This window comes from Salmo salar, chromosome 06 (genome assembly GCF_965601325.2).
Source record: "Salmo salar chromosome 06, fSalSal1, whole genome shotgun sequence".
NCBI classification, from domain to species: domain Eukaryota; kingdom Metazoa; phylum Chordata; class Actinopteri; order Salmoniformes; family Salmonidae; genus Salmo; species Salmo salar.
In genome coordinates, this window is record NC_138296.1 from 5,713,202 (window position 1) to 5,738,378 (window position 25,177).

At 43.5% G+C, this 25,177-nt stretch overlaps 1 protein-coding gene across 1 annotated transcript; it reads left to right on the forward strand.

Annotated features, from left to right (window-relative positions):
• The first annotated feature begins 1,982 nt into the window (after window positions 1-1,982).
• Window positions 1,983-22,890, forward strand: LOC106606317 (calcium-responsive transcription factor). Its single transcript, XM_045719621.2, has 5 exons — window positions 1,983-2,246; window positions 12,852-13,018; window positions 14,861-14,971; window positions 15,158-15,310; window positions 15,389-22,890. The coding sequence occupies exons 1-5, from the start codon at window positions 2,129-2,131 to the stop codon at window positions 16,019-16,021; spliced, it is 1,182 nt and encodes a 393-aa protein (XP_045575577.2). The 5' UTR covers window positions 1,983-2,128; the 3' UTR covers window positions 16,022-22,890.
• The last annotated feature ends 2,287 nt before the right edge of the window (window positions 22,891-25,177 follow it).

A 25,177-nucleotide genomic window follows, 5' to 3' on the forward strand; every position in this document is an offset into this window, starting at 1 on the left:
TTTTCTGTGGGTTTTATGGTGAACTACATCCCCCAATTATTTGCACCACCAACTGGACGGGGGTTGAAAATACAAGGTAAAGATAATCCATACGTGATGGGGGAAAATAACTTCATCCACACAACTAAAATAGTAAATTGACAAAAAACAAAACTCCAATTTATTCATTCCATATCTCCTTACTCAGGCTGAGAGGCGTTCCCACAAATTGAATGGACATGCTGCTACCTACAGTACGGGTAGTGAAATGGAGAAGGAAAAAAACTGCGGAAAGGGGAATAAATCGACATCACCAAAAAAAGACGTACAAATGTTGTATTTATTTATTTTAATTAGAGCCTCTGGCGTTAGGATGTAAAATGTATAAGTCATCACACTCCCTCATCTGATTGGTCATTGCCCGCAAACCGTAAACCGGTGTTATGATACTGATGGTATGTCGGGACAGATGGTCTGTTTACGTTTCTACCGTTGTGGCTCGATTTGGTAGTAATGTCAGGGACAACCATTGTTGACAACTGTAGAATTGTAGCTAAGCCCTTTTCCTAACCTTAACCTCATTTTTATTTTATTAGTGTAAACGTTAGTATGCCACCTTTTTGTTACACAAAAAACTTTGTTTCCTTAGTTTGCCCTGGTGGTGGGTGATTCTCACCTTCTTTAGTGGATGATATTGTGGTGGGTGATTCTCACCTTCCAGATTTATTGGATGATATTGTGGTGGATGATTCTGACTTCCTTCCTTAGTGGATTATATTGTGGTGGGTTACTCTCACCTTCCAGATTTAGTGGATGATATTGTGGTGGGTGATTCTCAACTTCTTTAGTGGATGATATTGTGGTGGGTGATTCTGACCTTCCTTCCTTAGTGGATGATACTTGTGGTGGGTTACTCTCACCTTCCAGATTTAGTGGATGATATTGTGGTGGGTTACTCTCACCTTCCAGATTTAGTGGATGATATTGTGGTGGGTTACTCTCACCTTCCAGATTTAGTGGATGATATTGTGGTGGGTTACTCTCACCTTCCAGATTTAGTGGATGATATTGTGGTGGGTTACTCTCACCTTCCAGATTTAGTGGATGATATTGTGGTGGGTTACTCTCACCTTCCAGATTTAGTGGATGATATTGTGGTGGGTTACTCTCACCTTCCAGATTTAGTGGATGATATTGTGGTGGGTGATTCTCATCTTTCTTCCTTAGTGGATGATATTGTGGTGGGGGATTCTGACCTTCCTTCCTTAGTGGATAATATTGTGGTGGGGGATTCTCATCTTCCTTCCTTAGTGGATAATATTGTGGTGGGGGATTCTCATCTTCCTTCCTTAGTGGATAATATTGTGGTGGGGGATTCTCATCTTCCTTCCTTAGTGGATAATATTGTGGTGGGGGATTCTCATCTTCCTTCCTTAGTGGATGATATTGTGGTGGGTAATTCTCACCTTCCTTTCTTAGTGAGGAAGTGAACAACTTTGGTCACTTGTGGGGTTGATATGACCCACAATTCAATGCAAACTGTAGTTATATGTCAAACTCTGGCAGCCATGAAGTGTCACATTTAATCAGCATGGCTGCATTTTCATCATGTCAGAAAAAAGTATGAAGCTAGCTTGCAAAAAAATAAAAAATAAACATTGATATTAGCATTGGCAAATTGGCCTCTGTACCCATATGTAGATATTCCATAAAAATCTGCTGTTTCCAGCTACAATAGTCATTTACAACAATGTATACACTGTATTTCTAAACAATTTGATGTTATTTTAATGGACAAAATGTTTTTGCTTTTCTTTCAAAAACAAGGATATTTCTCAGTGACCCCAAACTTTTGAACGGATATATATATATATATATATATATATATATATATATATATATATATACACAAAAAAAATGCACCACACAACTGCCTCAGCAATACTGTAATGCAAACGCAGCGTTCCATCGGAAATGAATGTACTTCTGGTGTACCAAAACGGTAAAAAAAAAACAGTTGGTGTGATCGAGGCGTCGTCCTGGTCTGTTTCCCAAGCGTTCCCGGAAGTATCGCGATGTTGCGCCTCTAGGTTTAGAAACTGCTAGTACACTGCTTAATATCTATGGTGGAAAACGCCATATTTTCGAAATGGCATATCTCGAGTTCAAGTTTGAGGACCAAATAACAAAATACATTCGAGAACAAGAATTGGAAACGTCACTGAAATTCATAACATTGAGAAAGGACAAAAGTTTTGGGCAAACGGGTAAGTTGTCTTTAAAAACATATACATGTATATAGCCTAATATTAGGTAGCTAGTAGCTTACTTTTGCTACTCATCTAAAATGACCTATAGCTGACGATACACTAGCCGAAAAAATTAGACATTTTCATGAATTACTGTTGAAATAACTAAGTTACTTACGTGACGGCTAATGATACACTGGCCATTTTTTTGGAGTGGGGGATATTGCTATGCAATGTTGCTGGCAACGGAGTGGGGTTTGCCCGTCTGTCAGTCATTCCATGTTCGGTGTCATTAGCTGAGGGCTGAAGCACGGACGTTGAAACGAAGCTCTTGCTAAAGGCGTCGGGATTCTTCCCAGCCGAAACATTTCGTAAAAGTTCGTGCATATATTATGCCATTTTGGCTTTTTTTGGGGGGAAATTGTTTCCATAACGAAGTTAGTTCATCTGTGCTGTTTACAGTATGAGCATAGTGGGCAAAGCCAAGCACAAACTCAATTCGACCTTGCACTCCTAAACGCAATTTCTTAAAACTTTGGCAAAGCTTCAAGTCTGTAAAACTTAGCGCACTGTGCTCGTAACATATTGTACTTTTTGGACAGAAAAATGTATTGAGACCAGATGTTTAATCGACGAGAGAATTAACAGAATGTCGGCCCAGTTTCAGCTTCTTCCATCCGCTCCCACTACCCGCGACTGGACTTCCTGTCACTACCATATTTGGTGGTGAGAACGTTCTTAAGGGACGCTTCAGCTTTATAGCCCCTATGACGTGTCTGGTTTACCCTTTCGGTTCTGTGGTTCGGGCAAACAATTTTTTTTTCTAGAGGCAAGCCGAAGTCTAAGCCACTTTGTCGGTGATTGGTCAACAGTAAGGATTGTACGATAAAGGCTGCATTCCAAACACACTCTCCCCTCAGCCCTCAAGTTAAGTGGACACTTGTGATGACATGCGTTGTGTTTTCAGCCACTAGTAGCTTGTGGGTGCTTTATATGTGCTACAGTCAATTATGATCATGTCAAATCAAACTATTTGTCACATGCACCGAACACAACAAGCATTTCACCTTTCCGTGAAATGCTTACTTACAAGCCCTTAACCAACAGTGCAGTTCAAGAAGAGTTAAGAAAATATTTGCCAAATAAACTAAAGTAAAAAATAATAAAAAGTAACACAATAACATAACAATAATGAGGCTATATACAGGGGTACCGGTACCGAGTCAGTGTGCAGGGTTAGAGGTTAGAGGTAATTTGTACATGTAGGTAGGGGTGAAGTGACTATGCATAGAAAATAAATAGTGAGTAGCAGCAGTGTACAAAACAAATGGAGGGGGTCAATGTAATAGCCCTGTGGCCATTTGATTAATTGTTCAGCAGTCTTATAGCTTGGGCTTTCCTCTGACACAGCCTATTATATAGGTCCTGGATTGCAGGAAGCTTGGCCCCAGTGATGTACTGGGCCGTACGCACTACCCTCTGTAGCGCCTTATGGTCAGATGTCGAGCAGTTGCCATACCAGGCGGTGATGCAACCGGTCAGGATGCTCTCGATGGTGCAGCTGTAAAACTTTTTGAGGATCTGTGGACCCATGCCAAATCTTTTCAGTCTCCTGAGGGTGAAAAGGTTTTGCCGTGCCCTCTTCACGACTGTCTTGGTGTGTTTGATGATAGATCGTTGGTGATGTGGACACCAAGGAACTTGACACTCTCGACCCGCTCCACTACAGCCTGTTCGGCGCACCTTTTCCTGTAGTCCACGATCAGCTCCTTTGTCTTGCTCACATTGAGGGGAAGGTTGTTGTCCTGGCACCACAATGCCAGTTCTCTGACCTCCTCCCTATAGGTTGTCTCACCGTTGTCGGTGATCAGGCCTACCACTGTTGTGTCGTCAGCAAACTTAATGATGGTGTTGGAGTCGTGTTTGGCCACGCAGTCGTGGGTGAACAGGGAGTACAGGAGGGGACTAAGTACACACCCCTGAGGGGCCCCAGTGTTGAGGATCAGCATGGCAGACATGTTGTTGCCTACCCTTACCACCTGGGGGCAGCCCGTCAGGAAGTCCAGGATCCAGTTGCAGAGGGAGGTGTTTAGTCCCAGGGTCCTTAGCTTAGAGATGAGCTTCGTGGGCACTATGGTGTTGAACGTTGAGCTGTAGTCAATGAACAGCATTCTCACATAGGTGTTCCTTTTGTCAAAGTGGGAAAGGGTAGTGTGGAGTGCGATTGAGATTGTGTCATCTGCGGATTTGTTGGGGCGGTATACAAATTGGAGTGGGTCTAGGGTATCCGAGAGGATGCTGTTGATGTGATAATCAGCCTTTCAAAGCACTTCATGGCTACCGACGTGAGGTCTATGGGGCGGTAATCATTTAGGCAGGTTATCTTCGCTTCCTTGGGCACAGGGACTATGGTGGTCTGCTTGAAACATGTAGGTATTACAGACTGTCAGGGAGAGGTTGAAAATGTCAGTGAAGACACTTGCCAGTTGGTCTGCGCATGCTTTGAGTACACGTCCTGGTAATCCGTCTGGCCCCGCGGCTTTGTGAATGTTGACCTGTTTCAAGGTCTTGCTCACATCGGCTACCGAGAGTGTTATCACATAGTCATCCAGAACAGCTGGTGCTCTCGTGCTCGCTTCAGTGTTGCTTGCCTCGAAGTGAGCATAAAAGGCATTTAGCTCGTCTGGTAGGCTCGGGTCACTGGGCAGCTCGCGTCTGGGTTTCCCTTTGTAGTCCGTAATAGTTTTCAAGTCCTGCCACATCCGACTAGCGTCAGAGCCGGTGTAGTAGGATTCAATCTTAATCCTGTATTGACGATTTGCCTGTTTGATGGTTTGTCAGAGGGCATAGCGGGATTTCTTATAGGCATCCGGATTAGTGTCCCGCTCCTTGAAAGCGGCAGCTCTAGCCTTTAGCTCAATGCGGATGTTGCTTGTAGTCAATGGTTTCTGTTTGGGATATGTACGTACGGTCACTGTGGGGGCAACGTCGTCAATGCACTTATTGATGAAGCCAATGACCGAGGTGGTATACTCCTCGATGCCATTGGATGAATCCCGAACATATTCCAGTCTGTGCTAGCAAAACAGTCCTGTAGCGTGGAATCCGTGTCATCTGATCACATCCGTATTGAGTGAGTCACTGGTACTTCCTGCTTTAATTTTTGCTTGTAAGCGGGAATCGGGAGGATAAAATTATGGTCAGATTTGCCAAGTGGAGGGCGGGGGAGAGCTTTGTATGCATCTCTGTGTGTGGAGTAAAGGTGGTCTAGAGTTTTTTTCCTATGGTTGCACGTGACATGCTGGTAAAACTTTGGTAAAGCTGATTTAAGTTTGCCTGCATTAAAGTCCCCGGCCACTAGGAGCGCGGCTCCTGGGTGAGCATTTTCTTGTTTGCTTATGGCCTTAGAGTTGATTGATTGAGTGCAGTCTTAGTGCCAGCATCGGTCTGTGGTGGTAAATAGACAGCTACATATAATATAGATGAGAACTCTCTTGGTAGATAGTGTGGTCTACAGCTTATCATAAGGTACTCTACTTCAGGCGAGCAATACCTCAAGACTTCTTTAATATTAGACATCGTGCACCAGCTGTTATTGACAAAAAGACACACACCCCCACCCCTCGTCTTACCAGACGTAGCTTCTCTGTTCTGCCGGTGCATTGAAAATCGCTCCAGCTCTATATTATCCGTGTCTTCATTCAGCCACGACTTGGTGAAACATAATATATTACAGTTCTTAATGTCCGGTTGGTAGGATAATCGTAGGTCATCGATTTTATTTTCCAATGATTGCATGTTAGCAAGTAGAATTGATGGCAGTGGGAGTTTACTCGCTCGCCTATGGATTTTCAAAAGGCAGCCCAATCCGCGTCCTCTTTTCCTCTGTCTTTTCTTCACCTGTTTTTTCTTCATTTGGGCCTGTTCCCGGGAGAGCGGTATATCTTTCTCGTCGGACTCGTTAAAGGAAATCTTCTTCCAGTTCGTGGTGAGTAATCCCAGTTCTGTTGTCCAGAAGTTATTTTCGGTCATAAGCGACGGTAGCAGCAACATTATGTACAAATAAGTATTAAAAAAAAAAGTTACAAACAAAATAGCACAATTGGTTACGGGCATGTAAAACGTCAGCCATCCTCTTCCGTGCAATTTATATGGCAGTCCTACTTATATTAACTATACAATTATTAATATATGCCTACTGTATGATAGCTAGCAAATTAATTGGCTAACTAACACTAGTCTGCCTAGCTGGAACTTCTGAAGAAGGAAAATGTTTTATTTCAAAAAGTTATCCAAACAAAAACATCAATACTTTACTTTTACGAGACGTGTTTGTGCATTAGTAGGACAATTTCTAACTTATTTACATTTGTTTTTACTTACACTTGTATGTTGACTCCATATTAATAACATTGAGGTTTTAAAGTTTTGGCGGACTTTTCTTAGCGGATGTACAATCATCGCGAATTGAATTATGGGGAGTTTCAAGCCCCAAAGTGAACATAATTGTATACTCGCAAACTCCATTAAAAATGAGGCAGAGGGACTTACATTGTAAACTTCCCTTGCTTGGCTAATCATTTGGACCGACGACAAATACGGCCGTGGGGATTCCCCAAGGGCATAAGGCGAGGGTAAGTGGACGAGGGTGTGTCTTTTATGAGTTTGAAACGCAGCCAAAATCTGTTGTCAGACTAAGATCACCTAGGCGAAAACGCCAAAATGAATGACAGATATCTTGAGTTATCTTAGATTCATTCGGACTATTTTGGCTACGGCGTCTCAAAATGGACAAACAATACTATTGCTGCGTATTTCTAATTTTCCAGGCAAAGGTCTTTTTGTAACAGTATTTTTATTGGAGTTTCACAATTTTCACCCATATTAAGAGATACAACAACAAAGACAAGGCAAAAAAAACAGCACTCACTTACACATATCCGTATGTATGCACGCACGTACACACACACACACCATTTCCCTCTCCCTGCTCAGCGCTTCTCTCACCCCATCCCCCCCATTGCGTCTCTCAATACATACATTTTAAACAAACATAAACAGAAATCATTTTTTTTTAAAAAGCTCAGTTTAAACCAAGAAGTTGGGTTCCCCACATGGAACCTACAGTGTAATTCTGAAATACATAGATCACCATTCTAAGAGAATCCTCGCAGCATAATAGCTGATACTTCAGGTTCTAGGTAATTTAGGTAAGGTTCCCATACTTTGTAGAACTGATCTGTCTTAGAATGCAATGTACATGTCAGATATTCCAGCGGCACCCATGTAAAGTTGTTACAGTGATCTTTTACAGACTTGAAACTTGTGAAAAATAAAAGTTCCTGTAAAGGGTATTTTGAAAGAGAAGTCTCAATGTCTAACCAAATAGAGGAGTCATCATTTGTGATCCAGTCTGAAATATAACATAGGTGGGCACACCACTGATAGAACCTGATATTGGGCAGATCCAAGCCACCCATAGAACTTGGCAGCTGCAATATTGCCATCTTAAGTCTTGGCTTGCGTTTACTCCATATAAAGGAACTTAGCCATCCATTTACATCCTTTATTACCTTATTGGAGAGTAATACTGGGATCATTTGGATTGGGTAAAATAGCCTAGGTAAAATGTTCATTTTCAAGAGGGATATTCTACCCAACCATGAAATCGGAAGAGAGTTCCAGCGCTCCAGATCCTGTCTTATTGTGTCAAACAAGGGAACAAAATTGGCTTTGTACATTTGTTGGAATTTAGGAGTTACAAATATACCCAGATACGTAAAACCTGAGGGAGACCAAGTATTAGGTACAGAGTGAAGGTTACCAAATGGCATAGCCTCTGATTTAGTTAGGTTAATCTTGTAGCCTGAGAATTCACTGAATAATTCAATAATATTAATAAGAGATGTGATTGAAGTCTCGGGATTAGAAATGAATATCAGGACATCATCAGCATACAAGCTTATTTTATGGTGAACATCACCAATGAGCAGCCCCTGTATAGCAGGCGTTACCCTGATGGCTTCGGCCAGTGGTTCCATAACGAGTGCAAATATGAGGGGGGACAAAGGACAGCCCTGTCTGGTACCTCTGTGTATAGAGAAGCTATTTGACCTTAGTCCATTAGTAAGGACAGCAGCCTGAGGGTCATCATATAAAACTTTCACCCATTTAAAAAGTTGTCCCCCAGACCAAATTTATTTAGAGCAAAGAATAGGTAAGACCACTCCACACGATCAAATGCTTTCTCAGCATCTAGGGAAAGGGCAAAGGTCTTTTTAAAGAGCATGCAAGCACATTTGTTTGGGTAAAGGTGTCCGTATGCTTTCCAGCCGAAACAGTTTGTGCATGTGTTATGATGACATTTTGTGATGTTTTTTTGTTCGTTTTGGTTTTCTGCAAGTTTTGTTTCCGGCTGTTCGGGCAAAAAAAAACATTTATATTGAGAAATACTGCACCGGACATCTTAGTTAAGATATAAAATTGCATGACAAAAGCCTTCCGCATATGAAGAATCCCTATTGTTGGCCAATCGCCGACGAAGGGGGCGTAGACTTCGGCTACCGACATCGGCAGGAACAGCCGAAAAAAACCCATGCTGAAGACCAAAATAACGACAATGTTACCATAATATATGCACATAGTGTTTCGGATGGGAAGCGGATGCCTTAAGACCTCCTCCGCAAAACCCCCCCCAAAAATCTGTAATTTTGACGTATCTTAAAGCCTTAGCAGACTGTATGATTTTAGCCGTCGTATGCCACGCTTTTACCATCCCAGGCAAATGAGTGGATTTGGCTATTTCAGTCCGTTGCCTACAAGTGTATAAAATAGAGCACACAACCATGCAATCTCCATAGAAAAACATTGGCAGTAGAATGGCCTTACTAAAGAGCTCAGTTTGTAGGGAGCTTCATGAAATGGTTTTCCATGGCTGAGCAGCCACACACAAGCCATTTTCACCATGCGCAATGCCAAATGTCAGCTGGAGTGGTGTAAAGCTCACTGCTATTGGACTCTGGAGCAGTGGAAATGTGTTCTCTGGAGTGATAAATCACGCTTCACCATCTGGCAGTCCAACGGACAAATCTGGGTTTGGTGGATGCCAAGAGCACTACCTGTGCCAATGCGTAGTGGCAACTGTAAAGTTTGGTGGAGGAGGAATAATGGTCTGGGGCTGTTTTTCATTGTTCGGACTAGGCCCCTTAGTTCCAGTGAAGGGAAATCGTAACGCTACTTGCTTTAATTCATCAAAAAAGTTAGCTTATAACAATTAACCTTTTTTGTAGGATACACAAGGCAATTCTAGGTCTTGTGGCATATTTTGGTTAAACTTTCCCCAATTCATTGGAATTGCAACCCTCTGCATGCACAGTGCACTCTTCCATCACATGTACAGCTGATTCTCAAGATCTTGCACACTAATGAGATACTATTGAGTCCACACTACTACACTGTCTGAGGACTACATGCTTTCTGGTAAGTTTTGATTACAATACTGGGTGGGGTGAATATATTTTATATTACATCATTTTTTGTTAACTAGTAAATATTAGCCTACAGCTGTGTGTTTACATTTCTAACTTGTTAACAATTTCTGCTAGTTAATTTTTGCTACCATGTTGGTTTTAGCTTGCTTGAGCCTGTTAACTGAGGAGTGTTAATTCACCTGTTTCCATACATGTTTCATTTTAAAAAATTGATCTTACAAAGGAGTTGTTTAATCTAACTGCTTAACTATTTATTTGTACATGGAATTGTATTTTTTTGTAAAAAAAAATTTCTTCTAATCTTTACAGGAAAATGCCACGGGCACTATCTGATGTGTGGAAACATTTCACTGCAGCTAATGTAGAAGGAAAAGCTGTGTTCATTTGCAAATACTGTGCCAAATCATATGTGAAAAATGCAACAAAGATGCAGAATCATCTGGCCAAGTGCATAAAGTTCCCTCAGTGCTCACAACAAGCAACCTCTGACAAAAGTCCCTCTACTTCTATTCGAGGTGAAAATGATGAATCAGACACCTTATCGATAGCAACAACTCATGGTCCTCCTGGAATCAAGTTTTTTTGACTCAATGGAGGATGTAGTCAGATAAATGCTGATGAATGTCTTGCTTGAGCTGTGTATGCAACTGGTTCACCTCTGATGCTCACAGGCAATGTGTATTGGAAGAGATTTCTGGATGTTCTTCACCCAGCATACACCCCTCCAACCAGACATGCTTTATCTACTCATTTGCTGGATGCAGAGTTCAACAGAGTTCAAGTGAAGGTCAAGCAAATCATAGAGAAAGCAGACTGTATTACAATCATCTCTGATGGGTGGTCGAATGTTTGTGGGCAAGGAATAATTAACTACATCATCTCCACCCCTCAACCAGTATTCTACAAGAGCACAGACACAAGGGACAACAGACACACCGGTCTCTACATTGCAGATGAGCTGAAGGCAGTCATCAATGCCCTTGGACCACAGAAGGTATTTGCACTGGTGACAGACAATGCTGCGAACATGAAGGCTGCTTGGTCTAAAGTGGAGGAGTCCTACCTTCACACCCATTGGATGTGCTGCTCATGCATTGAATCTGCTCCTCAAGGACATCATGGCACTGAAAACAATGGATACACTCTACAAGAGAGCCAATGAAATGGTTAGGTATGTGAAGGGTCATCAAGTTATAGCAGCAATCTCCCTCACCAAGCAAAGTGAGAAGAATAAGAGCACCACATTGAAGCTGCCCAGCAACACCCGTTGGGATGGTGTTGTCATCATGTTTGACAGTCTCCTGGAGGGGAAGGAGTCTCCAAGAAATGGCCATATCACAGTCTGCTGATATGGACAGCCCCATCAAGAGGATCCTCCTGGATGATGTATTTTGGGAGAGAGTGGTAAACAGCCTGAAACTCCTGAAACCTATAGCAGTAGCATTATCTCCCTCAATCCGTGCAGTCTGATGTTCAGACTCTGCTTGCAGATGTAAGAGAAAAAGTCCGTACTGCCCTGCCCACTTCACTGTTGCTCCAAGCAGAGGAAACTGCAGTTCTGAAATACATCAAAAAGTGTGAAGACTTCTGCCTGAAGCCCATACACGCCGCAGCGTACATGTTGGACCCCAAGTATGCTGGCAAGAGCATCCTGTCTGGTGCAGAGATCAACAAGGTCTATGGTGTCATCACTACCGTGTCTCGCCACCTTGGCCTGGATGAGGGCAAGGTTCTTGGCAGTCTGGTGAAGTACACTTCCAAGCAAGGGCTTTGGGATGGAGATGCAATATGGCAGTCGTGCCAACATATCTCATCAGCCACCTGGTGGAAGGGACTTTGTGGATCTTTCCCCTGTTGCCTCCATCATCCTCCAAATCCCACCAACATCAGCCGCCTCACAGCGCAACTGGTCCTTGTTTGGGAACACACACACCAAAGCACGCAACAGGCTGACCAATACAAGGGTTGAAAAATTGGTGGCCATCCGGACAAATTTGAGGCTTTTTGAGCCTGACAACGAGCCATCCTCAACAAGGTTGGAAAGTGACAGTGAAGATGAGATCTCAGAGTCTCATTGTCAAGAGGTGGACATTGAGGAGGTCCAGGGAGAAGACATGGAAACCTGAGAGGAAGACAACCAAAGCTTTAGTCTAGAAACTATCATTTTACAGATGTATGTTGAAAACGTTTTTGGGAGATGTGATAGATCATTCGATATTCCCTTTCTTTTGTTGCTCAGTGAAATCATCCCATGTGAAAAGTCAACTCATTTAATTAAAGTTCAATTCGTAACTAATTCGTGTTTTTTATTTCTACTAGAATGATTTAATAATTTGCAGTTATGTCTACTTATGATAAGGTAAAAGGTTTATGTTTCTGTCTCCATATGTTATGGTAAATATATCCAATGCAAAAAACATCTACATTTAAATGGTATTATTATTAATTTGCATATGTTCCCGTTAATCCCCACGGAAAGTTTCCACCTCTGAATATTCCCCAAAATGTGCAACCCTAATGACAATACTTCCGTGCACAATGCGAGGTACATACAGAAATGGTTTATTGAGATCTGTGTGGAAGAACTTGACTGGCCTGCACAGAGCCATGACCTCAACCCCATCGAACATCTTTGGGATGTATTGGAAGGCCGACTGCGAGCCAGGCCTAATCGTCCAACATCAGTGCCCAACCTCACTAATGCTCTTGTGGCTGAATGGAAGAAAGTCCCCTCAGTAATGTTCCAACATCTAGTGGAAAGCCTTCGCAGAAGAGTGGAGGCTGTTATAGCAGGAAAGGGGGACCAAGTCCATATTAATACCCATGATTTTCGGAATGAGATGTTCGATGAGCAGGTGTCCACATTTTTTTTGATCATGTAGTGTATAAGGTCCTTTGACCTTAAGGAGTGTAGGTGAGTCTACCATTACTCTTTAAGAGTACATTGATTGCAGCAACCAATGCTGCCATGGCAACGATGCTCAACTTTATTGCCTCAAAATTGCTAGTGCATCATCAGCATAAGGGATCCATTTCAAGAACAGATGAGTTATTTGACAGAGCAACTTTGTTAGTTTCCCTACAAGCCTATCATTCTAATAGTAATATATCATATTGTTGACCTTTTTAACAGATGCACAGCCTTTGGCACGGAAAAAACTCAGCTGGGAGAGTAAAAGTATCCCGTTCAATGGTGTTCCGTTTCAAGTTGTTGGCACAAAGACGTATGAATGCCACCAGGGCAAAGACAGACAGACAAAAGCCAAAGAGAAATATGCTGCTGAAAGAGACAAGAAGGAAGTAAGTTCATAGACGGATCACTGTCATTTACACCATACACTTCATATCATTTAATTAGAATAATGTTGAAGTACTAACAATGGAATGTTCCTCAATAAGATGGGACTTTAAAGGGTTGTCCTAACTCTGGTCACTAAACATCCCATGGCACTTATTGCAAGAGTATGTAGGTGGGGTTAGGGTGGTGAGTTTCCCTGTACACTGTAAAGAGCTTTGGGTGTCTAGAAAAGTGCTATATACAGTACCAGTCGAAAGTTTGGACACACCTACTCATTCCAGGGTTTTTCTTTATTTTTACTATTTTATACATTGTAGAATTATAGTGAAGACATCAACTATGAAATAACACATATGGAATCATGTAGTAACCAAGAAAGTGTTAAACAAATCAAAATATATTTCATATGAGATACTTCAAAGTAGCCACCCTTTGCCTTGATGACAGCTTTGCACACTCTTGGCATTCTCTCAACCAGCTTCATGAGGTAGTCACCTGGAATGCATTTCAATTAACAGGTGTGCCTTGTTAATTTGTGGAATTTCTTTCCTTCTTTATGCGTTTGAGCCAATCAGTTGTGTTATGACAAGTTAGGGGTGGTATACAGAAGATAGCCCTATTTGGTAAAAGACCAAGTCCATATTATGGCAAGAACAGCTCAAATAAGCAAAGACAAATGACAGTCCATCATTACTTTAAGACATGAAGGTCAGTCAATTCAGAAAATTTCAAGAACTTTGAAAGTTTCTTCAAGTGCAGTTGCAAAAACCATCAAGCGCTATGATGAAACTGTCTCTTGAGGACCGCCACAGGAAAGGAAGACCCAGAGTTACCTCTCCTGCAGAGGATAAGTTCATTCAAGTTTCCAGCCTCAGAAATTGCAGCCCAAATTATTGCATAACAGACTTCAAGTAACAGACACATCTCAACATCAACTGTTCAGAGGAGACTGCGTGAATCAGGCCTTTCATGGTCGAATTGCTGCAAAGAAACCACTACTATAGGACACCAATAAGAAGAAGAGACTTGCTTGGGCCAATAAACACGAGCAATGGATGTTAGACCGGTGGAAATCTGTCCTTTGGTCTGAGTCCAAATTTGAGATTTTTGGTTCCAACCGCCGTGTCTTTGTGAGACGCAGAGTAGGTGAACGGATGATCTCCGCATGTGTGGTTCCCACTGTGTAGCATGGAGGAGGAGGTGTGATGGTGTTTGTCTGGCTTTGCTGGTGACACTGTCAGTGGTTTTATTTAGAATTCAAGACACACTTAACCAGCATGGCTACCACAGCATTCTGCAGCAATACGCCATCCCATCTGGTTTGCGCTTAGTGAGACTCATTTATTTTTCAACAGGACAATGACCCAACACACCTCCAGGCTGTGTAAGGGCTATTTGACCAAGAAGGAGAGTGATGGAGTGCTGCAGCAGATGACCTGGCCTCCACAATCACCCGACCTCAACCCAATTGAGATGGTTTGCGATGAGTTGGACCGCAGAGTGAATGAAAAGCAGCCAACAAGTGCTCAGCATATGTGGAAAACTCTCTCAAGACTGTTGGAAAAGCATTCCAGGTGAAGCTGGTTGAGAGAATGCCAAGAGTGTGCAAAACTGTCATCAAGGCAAAGGGTGGCTACTTTGAAGAATCAAAAATATATTTGGAATTGTTTAACACTTTTTTGGTGACTACGTGATTCCATATGTGTTATATCATAGGTTTGATGTCTTCACTATTATTCTACAATGTAGAAAATGTATGTAGAAAATTGAATGAGTAGCTGTGTCCAACCTTTTGACTGGTATTTTTTTTTAATTATTATTAAACGTTTTGCCATCTTCCATAGCTTGAAGACCATACCTTTCTACAGAAACGGAAACTGGTACAAAATACCAAAAAGGTGGACTGCAAGGCTATAATAAACATCGCCCACGTTATCCGCTTTCCTGATTTTAAGGTAAATATGAAAAAGTTAAGGTCTACGCCTACTGTTGGTCAAAGTCTTAAGGCCGTGTTTACACAGGCAGCCCATTTCCAATTATGGGCAAAAGAGCTGATCTGATTGGTAAAATGTGTGAATCAGCCTAACACCGTACATAGTAACAGTACATATGTAACAAATACCACATTTTTTTATGTCTAGATTGAGGAAAGTACAGTGCGCTCTAAAAAGGAGGCCTCCCAAACGCTGAAGGCAGCACTAAGTTTTACACCCAGCTCCGTGAAGGCAGAGGTTGTCTACTGCGTCAGGTTCCCCTCCCTCTCTGAGCACAGCTCACATGCAGTTGTTGGCGAGGTAAATATAACTATAGAGTGTTGGTTAAGTTACCCACTGACCCCTTTATGATAAACCCATGTGTTGTTTCTCCAACAGGCAGCTTATGTTAGGGAAGCTGTAGATGCCAGGCTGAGAGAGAAGATTGAGCAGCTGACTCTGTCTGGTGTGAGAAAGATGACTGAAATGAAGTGTCATCTGAACACCTTTGTAGTGGAAGAGCTTTTCCATGGAGAGCAGCCCCCTCCACCTACTCGCAGGCGCTATTACCCCACTGACAGTGACATAAGAAATGTCATGTTTAAGACCAAGCAGGCCACCAGAGACTCCAACATTGACCGTCCATACGAAGGTCCATCTGGAAGAGGAAAGAACAGGTCCTCTAGGAAGCTGTTGCGGTTACGGAGGCAATGTGCAGGATATCTTAAAGAGATCACAGAACTCACTTATCATCTCCAAGAGGAACAGTACGTGACTGATCTGTCTTCACAGCTCAGAAGCGTGTTGCTGGATATGAAGGCCCATGTTCCACAGGATAAAGGCCTTCCACTGACCTTTTCTCCAAGGAAGAGAAAAGCTGAGACGGACATGGACCTCATTCCAACCAAGAGTGCGTCACACCCTTTCATAGATGGGTTAGAACAGCATACAGAGGACATAGTGAGTGTGGACACCTTGTTGGCATTGAGCCTAGGGCTGAGGACTGAGTGTGTGGTTTCTGTCACCAATTGAGTATATTTTGGTTAGTGTAACTTTTATTTCAACTAATATTAACATTCTGTCAACACAACTTGATGGGGGGGGGGGGTCAAGAGGGGGATGCAATCTCAGGGCAGGTTAGTTTTGAATCTTGTTCTGGAGGCAGCGCTGCAGAGTGCTCACTAGCTGGCAGTCATAAAATCTGATTTTAAACCTAACCGTAAACACACTGCTAACCCTAATTTCTAACCTTAAATGTGCTTTTTGATCTTAATTTTTGTTTGTATGAATTTTGACATGTATTCAGACACCTTCCCTTTTTTCACATTTTGTTACGTTACAACCTAATTCTAAAATGGATTAAATTGTAATTTTCCTCATTAATCTACACACAATACCCCATAATGACATCACAATACCCCATAATGACATCACAATACCCCATAATGACATCACAATACCCCATAATGACATCACAATACCCCATAATGACTGAGCAAAAACAGGTCTAGAAATGTTAGCAATTATTATAATATTTTTTTATAAAAATCAAATATTACATAAGTATTCAGACCCTTTACTCAGTACTTTGTTGAAGCCCCTTTTGCAGCGATTACAGCCTTGAATCTTCTTGGGTATGACGCTACAAGCTTGGCACACCTGTATTTTGGCAGTTTCTCCCATTTTTTTCTACAGATCCTCTCAAGCTCTGTCAGGTTATTTTCAGGTCTCAGCTATTTTCAGGTCTCTCCAGAGATGTTCGATCGGATTCAAGTCCGGGCTCTGGCTGGGCCACTCAAGGACATTCAGAGACTTGTCCCGAAGCCACTCCTATGTTGTCTTGGCTGTGTGCTTAGGGTCGTTGTCCTGTTGGAAGGTGAACCTTCGCTCCAGTCTGAGGTCCTGAGCGCTCTGGAGCAGGTTTTCATCAAGGATCTCTCTGTACTTTGCTCAGTTCATCTTTCCCTTGATCCTGACTAGTCTCCTAGTCCCTGCCGCTGAAAAACATCCCCACAGCATGATGCTGCCACCACCATGCTTCACTGTAGGGATGGTGCCAGGTTTCTTCTAGGTGTGATGCTTGGCATTCAGGCCAAAGAGTTCAATCTTGGTTTCATCAGACCAGAGAATCTTGTTTCTCATTGTCTGAGAGTCCTTTCGGTGCGTTTTGGCAAACTCCAAGCGGGCTGTCATGAGCGTGTTATTGAGGAATGGCTTCCATCAGGCTACTCTACCATAAAGGCCTGATTGGTGGAGTGCTGCAGAGATGGTTGTCCTTCTGGAAGGTTCTCCCATCTCCACAGAGGAACTCTCGAGCTCTGTCAGAGTGACCATCAGGGTCTTGATCACCTCCCTGACCAAGGCCCTTCTCCCCTGATTGCTCCGTTTGGCCGGGCGGCCAGCTCTAGGAAGAGTCTTGGTGGTTCCAAACTTCTTCCATTTGAAGTATAATGGAGGCCACTGTGTTCTTGGGGACCTTCAATGCTGCAGACATTTTTTGGTACCCTTCCCCAGATCTGTGCCTCGACAAAATCATGTCTCGGAGCTCTACAGACAATTCCTTCAACCTCATCGCTTGGTTTTTGCTCTGACATGCACTGTCAACTGTAGGACATTACATTTACATTTAACATTTTACATTTTAGTCATTTAGCAGACGCTCTTATCCAGAGCGACTTACAAATTGGTGCATTCACCTATAATATCCAGTGGAACAACCACTTTACAATAGTGCATCTAAATCTTTTAAGGGGGGGGTTAGAAGGATTACTTTATCCTATCCCAGGTATTCCTTGAAGAGGTGGGGTTTCAGGTGTCTCCGGAAGGTGGTGATTGACTCCGCTGTCCTGGCGTCGTGAGGGAGCTTGTTCCACCATTGGGGTGCCAGAGCAGCGAACAGTTTTGACTGGGCTGAGCGGGAACTGTGCTTCCTCAGAGGTAGGGAGGCGAGCAGGCCAGAGGTGGATGAACGGAGTGCCCTTGTTTGGGTGTAGGGCCTGATCAGAGCCTGAAGGTACGGAGGTGCCGTTCCCCTCACAGCTCCGTAGGCAAGCACCATGGTCTTGTAGCGGATGCGAGCTTCGACTGGAAGCCAGTGGAGAGAGCGGAGGAGCGGGGTGACGTGAGAGAACTTGGGAAGGTTGAACACCAGACGGGCTGCGGCGTTCTGGATGAGTTGTAGGGGTTTAATGGCACAGGCAGGGAGCCCAGCCAACAGCGAGTTGCAATAATCCAGACGGGAGATGACAAGTGCCTGGATTAGGACCTGCGCCGCTTCCTGTGTGAGGCAGGGTCGTACTCTGCGAATGTTGTAGAGCATGAACCTACAGGATCGGGTCACCGCCTTGATGTTGGTGGAGAACGACAGGGTGTTGTCCAGGGTCACGCCAAGGCTCTTAGCACTCTGGGAGGAGGACACAAGTGTGTGCCTTTCCAAATCATGTCCAATCAACTGAATTTACCACAGGTGGACTCCAATCAAGTTGTAGAAACATCTCAAGGATGATCAATGGAAACAGGATGCACCTGAGCTCAATTTTGAGTCTTATAGCCAAGGGTTAGAATATTTTATTTTTTGCAAACATTTCTAAAAACCTGTTTTCGCTTTATTGTGTGTAGATTGAAGAGGGGAAAATAATTTTATCAATTTTAGAATAAGGCTGTAATGTAACAAAAAAAAAAGTGAAGGGGTCTGAATACTTTCTGAATTCACTGTGGCCAATTTGGACTTGGCTCCGGAAATGTGGAAATGGCTCCGTTCTGCCACCAGGACAAGTGTCAACCTGCTATCTGAGGTGGGAGGGGTCTGAAATATTGCATAGATGGCTAGCCCACCTTAACTCAAACATTTGAATGTGCTTAATCAGTTTGTAACAAAGGTGTTCATATGCAGCAGTCTTAACCATTAGCACATACCACTCCTGTACTGTATCAATGTCATGGCTCTTCTATTTAGGGGGGTATAATTTTGCAGGCACAGAGCAGGGTAGTTTGTGTTCAATCCCCAGTGTAGTTTTCCACATGTTTCAGTTCAGAGGGATTTGAGAGTAGGAACAGTCTTGGGCCAAAGGGAATCATCCAGAACTGTTGTAAATGTGGGCATGTCCTTAACACGTGACCCAAGGTGCCTTTGTCCTGGTTGCATCCCCAGCAGTCAGGAGAGTCCAGTAGAACCTGTGGATGGTTGTCAACGAAGATAGCCTTGACCGCAGCTCTCTTGCAACGGCCTTATTGGACCTCAGTATGTTTTGCCATTCCTCATCTGTGAAGGATACGTCCATATGGCTCCCGAGTGGCGCAGCGGTCTAAGGCCCTGCATCTCAGTACTAGAGGAGTCACTACAGACCCTGGTTCCATTCCAGGCTGTATCACAGCGGTCTAAGACCCAGCATCTCAGTGCTAGAGGAGTCACTACAGACCCTGGTTCCATTCCAGGCTGTATCACAGCGGTCTAAGACCCTGCATCTCAGTACTAGAGGAGTCACTACAGACCCTGGTTCCATTCCAGGCTGTATCACAGTGGTCTAAGACCCTGCATCTCAGTACTAGAGGAGTCACTACAGACCCTGGTTCCATTCCAGGCTGTATCACAGCGGTCTAAGACCCTGCATCTCAGTACTAGAGGAGTCACTACAGACCCTGGTTCCATTCCAGGCTGTATCACAGCGGTCTAAGACCCTGCATCTCAGTGCTAGAGGAGTCACTACAGACCCTGGTTCCATTCCAGGCTGTATCACAGTGGTCTAAGACCCTGCATCTCAGTACTAGAGGATTCACTACAGACCCTGGTTCCATTCTAGGCTGTATCACAACTGGCTGTTATTGTGAGTCCCATAGGGTGGCGCACAATTGGCCCAGTGTCGTCCGGATTTGGCCAGTGTCGTGTCTTTGGGGTACCATTAAACTGAAGACATGTTTATCAATTAACTCCCTGTAATTATTATCACGCGATTAAACTGATTAATCGTTTAACTATAATTAACTAGGAGATCGGGGCACCAAGGAAAATATTCAGATTACAAAGTTATAATTTTCCTAATATAACTTTCCTATATTATAATATTATATTATAGGCCGATAATCTTCTGGTTTAAATGGTGTATTTTACCTCGAGTCCAGTCTCACTCCAAACGTCGTAAATTGTTGTATCTGCACGAACCCAGCCTTTACTAAGAGTCATCCATACATCAATTGTCTTAAAATCATTTATTTACTAAACTAAGTAATTCACAGAAAGCATACAAACAGTAATTATAGTCACAAAGAATTGGTAGAGGAATGTACCCTAGTGGGCTAAACAGGCATGGCTGGTGTCTTGTTAAACAAAGGGTCATAAAGGGCAGCTGAGGAGGCACACAGAGCTCATTAATATTAACAATTGATATGCTAATCCTTTGTACATGAACGCTCACTCATTCGGGAACAACTGCAATCAATATATATTTACGCTCAGTGTGTCGTCGGGATCCTTGTTGAAGAGTCGTTCTGTTGGAGAGTTCTATCTCTCTCTCTCTCGGTTAGAATGGATCTTTCAAAGCGACATTCATTAATGTCGTTATAGAATGTATGTTTCGTTGGTCTTCGCGTTCAATGATATTAATTAATAGTCTGCAGCTAGAAATTATATCAAAGACTTGTTCTTATTCTGTCGATATCGATAGTCTAAAAGTTAACCACGTGGTATAGTTCACTTTCAGTAGAGTACTTGGATGGTCAAACCTATTGGCCAACTCGCAATGGAGTGGAGGCCTGGTCTGAAGAAAGTAAATCAGGGTGGGGTTTTATAGTGAACATAGAACAGGCTTGTCACATGACGCCTGGTCCTGTCTGTGTCCCTGGGGGCGTGCCGATGACTGAGTTAAGCTTGGTACAGAAATACAATTCTATCACATTAACATCAGTACATAGCATCTCAATGTATTACAAATAGCGTTATCCTTATTAATACATTCTGTACAACCATGTGGATGCAAGTCCGATAGCTGAGGCTATTATATAAACAGTTTTATGGTAATATGGCTATATCGTCTCTTCTGAGTATCACAAAATTGTACCAAGCGGACCAGTTCGTAGCTGGATTCTTCACCAATCTTCCATACCTTCTCCAGAACATACATGTCATTCGGTTCCCCAATTCTGTGAGTTGGAAGAATTTCCTGTGTCTCTCTATGAACCATGTGGCAAGAGATTCTCCTCTAGAATTTTACAACCCTTCACACAGGGCCTGGGTGGGGGGAGGTAGGTTGGGGGATGGTGCAAGGGGGAGGGGGTCAACTGTCCTCCCTGTGCTCAAAGAGGCCAGCGTCATGACACCAGTGTAGGCAGTCATTGTAAATAAGAATTTGTTCTTAACTGACTTGCCTAGTTAAATAAAGGTTAAATAAAGTATTTTCCCATGCAATCTGATTGGGGACTTTAGGTTGAGTAGAGTATATTATAATATGAGACCTTGTCTCCTTTCCCATAGTGTTCAATGATCTTCATAGGGATGGATATCTGATGAAACGGGTGGTCCAGGCCCCAGGGATATCTGATGAACGGGTGGTCCAGGCCCCAGGGATATCTGATGAACGGGTGGTCCAGGCCCCAGGGATATCTGATGAAATGGGTAGGCCAGGCCCCAGGGATATCTGATGAAACGGGTAGGCCAGGCCCCAGGGATATCTGATAAACGGGTAGGCCAGGCCCCAGGGATATCTGATGAAATGGGTAGGCCAGGCCCCAGGGATATCTGATGAAACGGGTGGTCCAGGCCCCAGGGATATCTGCTGAAACGGGTGGTCCAGGCCCCAGGGATATCTGATGAAACGGGTAGGCCAGGCCCCAGGGATATCTGATGAAATGGGTAGGCCAGGCCCCAGGGATATCTGATGAAACGGGTAGGCCAGGCCCCAGGGATATCTGATAAACGGGTAGGCCAGGCCCCAGGGATATCTGATGAAACGGGTGGTCCAGGCCCCAGGGATATCTGATGAACGGGTAGGCCAGGCCCCAGGGCATAGCATGTGCCTTAGCTGTAGGTGTTTCCAAAAGTACAGTGTCTCTGTGTGGACTGTAACAGGGTTGAAGTGTTATCTTAAATCAGACAAAAAATCAGCCAATTTAAAAAAAAAAAATAAATGAAAGTAAAAATGTAACATGAAGATGTCAATTGTTTGTCTACATGCAATGTTAAAAACAATGCAGATATTGGAGTAAACCTATTTTTGGTTAAGACAAGTAACTATGAGGGCCAACATCCAAAATCTATTTCTCCTCAGGAGACTGAAAAGATTTGGCATGAGTCCTCAGATCCTCAAAAGGTTTTACAGCTGCACCATCGAGAGCATCCTGACGGGTTGCATCACTGCCTTGTAACTGCTCAGCCTCCGACTGCTAGGCACTACAGAGGGTAGTGCGTACAGCCCAGTACATCACCGGGGCCAAGCTTCGTGCCATCCAGGACCTCTATACCGGGCAGTGTCAGAGGAAGGCCCTAAAAATTGTCAAAGATTCCAGCCACCCAAGTCATAGACTGTTCTCTGTTCTCTCTGCTACCGCACGGCAAGCGGTACCGGAGCGGCAAGTCTAAGTCCAAGAGGCTTATTTGCACCCCGACCCCCCACGCTGCTGCTACTCTCTGTTATCTATGCATAGCCACTTTAATATCCCTACCTGCATGTACATAATTACCTCAATTACCTCGACACCGGTGCCCCCGCACATTGACACATTGACTCTGAACCGGTACCCCCTGTATATAGCCCCGCTATTGTTATTTACTGCTGCTCTTTAATTATTTGTTTTTCTTAAAACTGCATTGTTGGTTAAGGGCTTGTAAGTAAGCATTTCACTGTAAGGTCTACTACACCTGTTGTATTCGGCACACGTGACTAATAAAATGTGATTTGATTTGAACATCATGATAAGCTTGCAAGCTGAGTTTGAATAAGAGATCCTTCGGACAGAACAGTGTGTAGCACAGGAGGAGTCTGAAATCTGAGTTTTGAAGGCTTACTAAAGGAGTTCCCCAGGGCTCAATGTTAGGTCCGATCCTTTTTACACTGTATATAAACTTGCAGTCAACAGATGAAGACTGTTGACTGCAAATCTTCATCTGTATGCTGATGACACCATGAGGCTGTTCAAAAGCAACTTTTTCCAATTGAAACTTGTGCTTTAATGCAAGCAAGAGTAAATGTATGGTTTTCTCTTCTCTGAAAGTAGACAGGTGGAGTCACTTTCAGATTTTAACTCTAAAAGGCCAGCAAATTGATAGGGTTACCTATAAGTAATTTGGGATTTGGTTAGATGAAAAGCTCAATTTTAAACGGCACATTAATAACTTGACCAAGAAACTGAAGTTGAAATAGGGTTTTTATTTTAGGAACAAATCTTGTTTTTCAATGTCAGTCAGAAAGGATCTTATTGAAAGCACTTTTTTAAAACTCTGCTGGATTATGGTGATATTGTCTTTATGCAGGCCTCAGCAAGTAGGCCTACTTTAACTCTGGATACAGTGCATTATGGTCAGGGCTGGATTAATGCAGGGGTTTACCGTGGCTGAAGCCCCTGGGCGCAGGCCCATGGGGGGCCCAAGTTTCAGCAAAACAAAATCCAGTCTATATTATGTACTGGCGCCTACTATTTCTTAATCTGGCCCTGATTCTGGTGGCTTTAAGATGTATCACCAATGCAAGATCACTCACCCATCACTGTGAGTTGTATGCCTTGGTGCAATGGAGCGTTCCATCCACAAGGAGGCTAAAGCACTGGTAGCGTTGATAGGACAACTCCCTGTGTACCTCTTTGTTCCTTACTGACCAGATTAGTCACTCGTGCCCCGTTGTCTTGCTAGTCGGAACTAGGAAACTAGGATTTATTTCCGACTTACTGATTCGTTGAATACGGCACGTGTATAACTACAACCAGTTAGCAAGTCAGAAATTCAGAGTTTCCTAGTTCCGACTACCACATGAACACGGCATCAATACAGTCTTGGTTCACAGTCTGCTGTCCTTGTCTGTTCCTCAGGCTAGAACTGAGCTGTCCCTGTCTGTTCCTCAGGCTAGAACTGAGCTGTCCCTGTCTTTTCCTCAGGCTAGAACTGAGCTGTCCCTGTCTTTTCCTCAGGCTAGAACTGAGCTGTCCCTGTCTGTTCCTCAGGCTAGAACTGAGCTGTCCCTGTCTTTTCCTCAGGCTAGAACTGAGCTGTCCCTGTCTTTTCCTCAGGCTAGAACTGAGCTGTCCCTGTCTTTTCCTCAGGCTAGAACTGAGCTGTCCCTGTCTTTTCCTCAGGCTAGAACTGAGCTGTCCCTGTCTTTTCCTCAGGCTAGAACTGAGCTGTCCCTGTCTTTTCCTCAGGCTAGAACTGAGCTGTCCCTGTCTTTTCCTCAGGCTAGAACTGAGCTGTCCCTGTCTTTTCCTCAGGCTAGAACTGAGCTGTCCCTGTCTTTTCCTCAGGCTAGAACTGAGCTGTCCCTGTCTTTTCCTCAGGCTAGAACTGAGCTGTCCCTGTCTTTTCCTCAGGCTAGAACTGAGCTGTCCCTGTCTTTTCCTCAGGCTAGAACTGAGCTGTCCCTGTCTTTTCCTCAGGCTAGAACTGAGCTGTCCCTGTCTTTTCCTCAGGCTAGAACTGAGCTGTCCCTGTCTTTTCCTCAGGCTAGAACTGAGCTGTCCCTGTCTTTTCCTCAGGCTAGAACTGAGCTGTCCCTGTCTTTTCCTCAGGCTAGAACTGAGCTGTCCCTGTCTGTTCCTCAGGCTAGAACTGATCTGTCCCTGTCTTTTCCTCAGGCTAGAACTGAGATGGGGAAAACCAATCTTTTTCCCATAATTCCCCTTCATCCTGGAACCTTCTACAAAAGATATTAAAGTCAGAGTCTATTTTCAACACTGATCGAAGCCAATGTTTTTGATGGCCTCCATTTTTAATCTGTAACTTGTGATACTTTGTCTTTTGTGTGTATTTTATTATTTTTTACATTTTATGGACATGCTGCTATTTCCCTGTTTTGCCTTCTTGGTCTTCCTTTGCAAAAGAGGTTTCTAACGTCAATGGGTCTTAGGCCTACCTGGTTAAATAAATAAAACACTCTGCATTTAGAACGGTTGGTTTTATTCTAGATAATAAATAACCACATCATTAATTGATCACTAGATGACAAATACGTGTCGCGGTAGGTATATAAATGCGTGTCGCGGTAGGTATAT

What these genes read in the sequence shown, in the direction of transcription:
- LOC106606317 (XM_045719621.2), top strand. Translation starts at nt 2,129, where the DNA reads ATGGCATATCTCGAGTTCAAGTTTGAGGACCAAATAACAAAATACATT. An exon ending in CAAAAGTTTTGGGCAAACGG is followed by an intron (nt 2,247 to 12,851) that starts GTAAGTTGTCTT and finishes CCTTTTTAACAG; the next exon opens with ATGCACAGCCTTTGGCACGG. An exon ending in TCCGCTTTCCTGATTTTAAG is followed by an intron (nt 14,972 to 15,157) that starts GTAAATATGAAA and finishes TTTTATGTCTAG; the next exon opens with ATTGAGGAAAGTACAGTGCG.